Source organism: Botryllus schlosseri, chromosome 3 (assembly GCF_051294905.1).
Source record: "Botryllus schlosseri isolate E-star chromosome 3, Bs_hap1, whole genome shotgun sequence".
NCBI classification, from domain to species: domain Eukaryota; kingdom Metazoa; phylum Chordata; class Ascidiacea; order Stolidobranchia; family Styelidae; genus Botryllus; species Botryllus schlosseri.
This window is the reverse complement of record NC_137238.1, coordinates 14,884,930-14,891,688: the sequence shown is the minus strand read 5'-3', so window position 1 is coordinate 14,891,688 and position 6,759 is coordinate 14,884,930. Positions and strand designations below refer to the sequence as shown.

The 6,759-nt window shown below is 39.9% G+C and overlaps 1 protein-coding gene across 1 annotated transcript; it reads left to right on the top strand.

Annotated features, from left to right (window-relative positions):
* The first annotated feature begins 2,604 nt into the window (after positions 1 to 2,604).
* LOC145435849 (uncharacterized) lies at positions 2,605 to 6,720 on the top strand. The gene is made up of 2 exons (XM_080313114.1): positions 2,605 to 2,724; positions 2,942 to 6,720. The coding sequence occupies exon 2, from the start codon at positions 4,423 to 4,425 to the stop codon at positions 6,439 to 6,441; it is 2,019 nt and encodes a 672-aa protein (XP_080169240.1). The 5' UTR covers positions 2,605 to 2,724; positions 2,942 to 4,422; the 3' UTR covers positions 6,442 to 6,720.
* Positions 6,721 to 6,759: the final 39 nt, after the last annotated feature.

Here is a 6,759-nt window from a genome sequence, read left to right as displayed (position 1 = left end):
TGTATGATTTAAAATGCCATAAAGAGGCATAAAGAGGGATTGCAACAGTAACTACTTACTTGAGTACATTTCAAATATTATACATCCACCTGAAGTGGTTTTTACATGCCGTGCTGGCAATTTTTTACTGATAATGGAGAGAAAGAAATACCGCCTAAAATATCCGTCAGGTAAGTTCACTGGTATTCTATTCAGATTTTCATTCTCCATGGAAAGGAAGCATCAAAACAAACAGTAAACAGTATCCTCGGATAAATTCGTCAAGACCATTGATATCAAAAGTTGGTTGATTTAATAGTTTTACAGACTTATGAAAGTGTGGAGATCGTGGAGGATGTACTGGACAAGTCCATGATGCACTTTAATAGGATTTTTTAATATAGTTTTGTTCGCTATACCTTTCAGAAAAAGCAAGCCAAAATTTCTAAATATTCAAAAGGGTTACATGATGGATTAAAGGAGGTATCTAAAGTAAGTGAAAATTAGCCTTTCTCCAAACAGTTTTTTTCCCTATTGGACGAGTGCTGCCTATTCCCATGGTGGTTCCTTCTGTCGCCAAGGAAACCAATGCAAAGGTTGGAACCTTGACGTGGTGTGTTGGCTTTTTACACTAATACCGACCGGCAGCGTCTCTCAATACAAATCACTTGTAAATTAAATAATCTTTATTGAAAACTGAATAGACTCTTGAAGGTACAGAGCTCAAACATACAATAAAATCATATTGAAATAAACCCCAATATTTTCGGCTGACACTCATCGGGGATAAGTGCTAGCAACAACAATTCTCTACTAGCTGCTGACGATCACGCCTGATGAGTTTCAGCTGAAAATATTCGGGTTTATTTTAATTTAAATGAAGATTGTCCAGGACCGTTGAACAATCATCATCTGAACCACGTGGAGTACTTTGTCTGTTTGAATATTTTCTGTTGTACCTTGTTTTCAGATCATATTTTCTGCAGACTGTGGATGCCGTATAATTGTTCCATACTGAGAACAGATATACCAATGGTATCAAATTAGCACATTCGTCAATGTTGCTCAATAGCGTCATAAAAAAAATCGGTTACAAACTTACAACTTCACACTGTGGAGCTCTGTACACCAACACAAAGTCTCATTCCCAACCTATACATTGGATACGCCAAATTTCAAAAAGTAACAGACATTAGAAATTGCATATGTATATTCAAAAATTGCTGAAGAGTAGAAAATTTCAAATCACAATTCTGAATCAGTTAGGCTGACTTTTCTATCCATGAAATGCAGCTGAGTCAATATTCAGACTGCTTGAAAAAAAAAATCCTGAAAATTAGTTTCATAGTAACATAATATGAATTGATCACCCATAATTCATTCAATTTATAATGTAGGCTACCCCAAGATTGATACAATTTCATCATCATCATCATCATTGATTTATTAGCAATTTTATTAGTTCAATACACCACAAAAAATGCGATACAATGAAAAGACAGGAAGATGTCGAAGCGACTAGGAGTAGTCTATGGAATCTGACACCCACCTTGGCCTAGGCGATATCAAGAGGAGGCATGCCCACTGAATGAAAGTGAAGAAGATAGTATAGAAAAAGAAAGCGACAAGGAATAGGGCGGCATGTCATGGAAAGCGAGATCGATAGGTCAGTCGCGGTCCGGTAATCTTGAGGATGGACTGTATTTATTTAGTAGTAATTACTTGTATTTCGACTTGAATGTGGACATGCTCGTCGACTGCCGGATGGCAGGCGGGATACTGTTCCACACATCAGGTCCGGCATATTTGATAGAGCGATGATCTTTTCCGTCGATCATATGATATTTGGACTACGTGGACGCGCGTGTGTTGTACTTGTGCGCTTTTGATTCCGAGGTAAAGAAGTCATTGAACAAGTTACCATTTCTCTTACTGAAGCTCCAGACGTCTGCATAAAATATAAGGGTATATGTGAATCATGTTTAAAACTGCAATCACTCGATATATGATTGCTTACTCCTGTATGATTTAATTAATTTTTGTTATGAGAGGACAACATCCTTGATTTCTATGTGTTGGAGTTTCTCTGGAAGTTGCTCCCGAACTGCAGGTCATTTGTCTACCTCCTTCGGCAAATTCGAGTATCAGGTTCACTGGGACCATCGGGCAGCTTCCAATGGATAAGATATTCATGATGCTTCCTCTCATCTGCTTCCGGCACTAAATCAGGTCTACGAATCCTGAAGAATGATCTTTTTTGTTCTTTACTAGCCCGTTTATTAGAGTAACTGCAGCCTTAAATCGCGCAATGAGTCGCCATATTCCGTACACTAACTGTTCAACTGCACCTGTTATGAGAACAGATCTGGCGAATAACTAACTCGCGAGAAAATCGTCTAACAGCAGAATAAAATGCCATTCCACAAGCGCTGCAGCTGATTTTATTTACCTTAGCGACGCGCGTTGTCCCTAATCACTCAAGCGTAGCCAGCCTAAACGGAGAACAATGGGTCGTCACTCCATCCTACATCCTCCATAGTTCATCGCACACTAATCCAACAGAATGAATGTTTGGTTTGTTATTGTTGGCTCATGTTATACCTAGCTCTGCCACTTTATTTATGCCGATTTGCAATGAAAAATGTCATTGTCTTTTGTGTTAGCTGAGGGTGTGTTGGTTGAGGGAGAATAAGAAGTGTCCCGCTGTCGGAAATTTGTTGGATTTAAAATTTATACAGAAAGCAGGTGAGCTGTATATTTCTTTCAATTGGGATTTTGCATGAAATTATGTTAGCTTTGATGATAAGCAGTATCCAAACTAGTTCTTGTAGTTTTCGCCTATCAGGTATACGGTATTCTCCACCATGTAAGAGGAGATCGGTTGCTCGTTACATTGAGAAATAGTAAATAATAGTGTATCGTAACTACTAAAAAGTCGGTAAAGGTTTTGAATTTTACCCAGGTAATCCAATGGATAAGCATCAAAAGAGAAAGTTTTCGGACATCAACCGACATGCAAAAACTGCCGCCATTCCCTATCTGCATGCTGCATCCTACAAAGAAGAGCATATAAAGTCTGCCAATTGTTGAATGGAATTTAGTGCTGAAGATAAACTTGAACAAAGAAAGTTAACATTTACACCCATTTCTCGGCCAATTGGAATGGAACACTCATAGCCGTCAGTACTGATACCCATTGACAGTGCACAAGCCCATGGAAACTCCTGCTCACGATATAACTACTATTGCAGCGATGGTTTTGCAAGTGTCTCTTTTTTCAGTCAGTGCCAGAAACGAGTTTGATAGCAAATCTTGAAACAATTGCAATGTCAAACATTGATCCGGCAATGAGCAATGATTTCAAAACATCTGCTGGCGACAACATTGAGCCTCATCGACAAATTTTACAATGCTACAATCCAAAGAAATAGCCTACGGCGATGAGAAACAGGAGATTTCAATCCAACTCTTCAAAACGAAATCTCAAGTCTTATTCAAAACTCATCCCTGGTTAACTTGTAACAAAAATGACAAGACTATGAAACGCTGTCCATGCCTGAAATTCAACAAATCAAATGATGGATGCAAGTATTCGCAATGGAGGATGCCTCATAAATTGGTTAATCATGCAAAGTGCAAGACTCATCTTACAGTGATGGAAAAATTCTGACTGCGGTTCTGAAAGTGCACTTTCGAAGTTGAAAAGACAAAAAAACATCTCAGATAGACTATGGGTCAAGCATGACTTACCAATATGGCGGTATTTTACCTATCGTCAATATTGAGCACATCATTGATGTAGGCGTATTTGGGTATGCATCATGGCAGTGGCAGAGACAAATACTTTTTTTTGAATCGGTTACACTGACTGCTCAGTCATAAATATCCGAGCCTTGAAATAATTTTGGATTTCGCTTCAGTGATGGGTTATCTTTGCTTTGACTGTATTGCAGTTTGTCCTAAATATAGGTAAGTTCTTCCCAGAGCGTCATTTACACTATTAGGTGCTTTTTAGCTACTTTTGTTGCTCACCGTCTATTTGAGCAAAAAAAAAATTCGCATCCCCAAAAGTTTTTTCTCCCATACACCTATGTTCCTAATAAGTTGACAAAATTGTTGTAATGTGAATGATTGATGATTAATTGATTGTGCTAGACAGCAACCTTTAGTGTTGCCCCTTTTCGTTACTGTGCACGTGCTAGTATGTAGTCTGGCTTATTCCTTGTATTCTGCTGCTGTGTGAGGAACTCGCGTTCCTGCCTTGACAATAAACCGGCTCACACTTGGTAGTTGTGGCGTGTCTGCTGTTAGAATTCAACAGGTTATGGGACCAGCACGCTCCCGCTGCGGCAAGTAACGAGTTTGGGGATTCCAAAGAAGAGATATTGAGAATATTGGATCGTACGGAGAGCTTACAGTTTCTACAATTTGCGTTGGAGCCTAATGACTACTATGGCGTCCGGTGAAGTACAGAAATTCACGGCGGACAAACTGCATAGTGATAACTGGCTGACGTGGAAATACCAGATAACTTGTTTGCTGAAGGCGAAGGAATTATTCCAATATGTTGATGGATCGGAAGTGTTGCCAGGAGGCGCTAATCAGCAGCAGACAAGGGAACATCAGAAGAAGTTAGATAAGGCGCTAGCCATCATTACTTTGGCTGTCTCTACGTCGCAACTGTATTTAATTACATCCTGCAATACGCCGGAGGATGCCTGGAATGCCTTGAAGGAACACTTTGAGGGTGACTCCGCCGGTAATAGACTTTTGCTAATGAAGTCGTATTTTCGATGTGAAATGAGTCAGTCTGACTCAGTCGAGAGTCATTTGAAATATATGAAGAAATTGACTGATCAAATGGCTGCTCTTGGCTCGCCAGTTGAAGAAACACTGCAAGTTGTGACGTTGCTGGGAAGTTTACCTAAGCCTTACGCAACCTTGGTCACTGCCCTGGAAACTCATAGCGAACCAGGTCTCGAGTTGAAATTTGTTCAAAGAGCAATTTTGAATGAAGAATATAAGCTGTATGGCAAGCAAAAAAGGCGTAAACAAAATCGCTATGAACTGGAAGAATCAGCTATGGTGTCGATAAAGAAATTACGATGCTATAACTGCGACAAATTTGGTCACCTGTATCACGAATGTCCAGAGTCTGATGACAGTGATGAAGAATACACATTTTCTGTTGGTGGTCAAGAAGTTTGTGATGATGCTGATCCAAGCTGGAATGTAGACAGTGGTGCATCAAAGCACATGTCGAAGGTGAAAGAATCAATCTCGGACTACACAGAATTTGAGGTCCCTCGACCCATTCACTTAGCCGATGGTAGCACCGTTTCAGCCTTTGGAATTGGAACAGTAAACCTTGAAATGTTTCTTGAAAATGAAGAAAATGTAACTGTGACACTGAAAAAGGTTTTATACGTTCCGAAGCTGGCAAGCAACCTTTTTTCTGTGCGAGCAGCATGTAAATTTGGTGGTAAAGTTGCATTTATTGGAAATGAATGCAGAATCTACAATAAGCGTGGAAAGCTTTGTGGAACTGGCTCAGTGGCAGGAAGACTGTACAGATTGTGTTGCCGTCCTGTTATATCTGACGTTGCAAATATTGTCAATGGACATGTTAAACCAGTGGGAGAATTGAAATCTGCAAACCACCCTACTGGAAATGGATATCACCAGTATGATGATGTGCCTGATGAATCAACTGATGTGAGGACTGGTACTGAATACACTGCATTTGCAGCTGCTGGAATATGTGAACCTATAATCTTTGATGAGGCAATGAAATCACCACATTCAAGTGAGTGCGAAGAAGCTTCTTACAGGGAATACGCTTCTCTGTTGAAGAATGAAACCTGGAGTGTTGTGGAGCAACCACAAGGAACTGCACCAGCCGAATGCCCCTCTGTATTCGAAATAAAATGTGGCATAGATGATAATGAGACATTTTCACCAGTTGTCAGATTTCCGTCGAGTCGAGCTATGCTATCTGTAGCACCTGAAAACGATATGTTACATCAGATGGATGTTGATACTGCATTCATGAATTGTCTGCTTGAAGAAGACATCTATATTAATCGAACACCTGGTTATATTGCATTTGGTTCTGAACATTTGGTGTGTAATCAGTCTTTGTATGTGTTGAAACAGCCGCAAAGCTGTTGGAACATTGTGCTTAATCAGTACTTTGAGTCGATCGGGTTCAAACACTGTTATTCTGACTCATGCGTTACATTCACTGATAAGAATCTGTTCATTGCTGATGTCATTTTGGCTTCGCCGTCTTATGATCGACTAACTGAAGTGAAGTATAACTTCGGCCCTGAATTTTGCATGGCGGGTATCGGTGAATCGCATTACTGCCTTGATGTTTGCATTAAGCAAGAGCTCACTGAGAAGTGTATCTATTTGCATCAAAAACGATACATTTGCAATTTGATTGATAGATATGGTTAGTCTGATACCAAAATGTGTTTCCACTATCTTTGACACTTTCTGGAACTAGAAAGGGATAACGGCTCTCGAAATGCTTTAGTATTGAAATATCAATCAAGTGGGAGTGTTGTAATGTGAATGATTGATGATTAATTGATTGTGCTAGACAGCAACCTTTAGTGTTGCCCCTTTTCGTTACTGTGCACGTGCTAGTATGTAGTCTGGCTTATTCCTTGTATTCTGCTGCTGTGTGAGGAACTCGCGTTCCTGCCTTGATAATAAACCGGCTCACACTTGGTAGTTGTGGCGTGTCTGCTGTTAGAATTCAACAAAAATCAC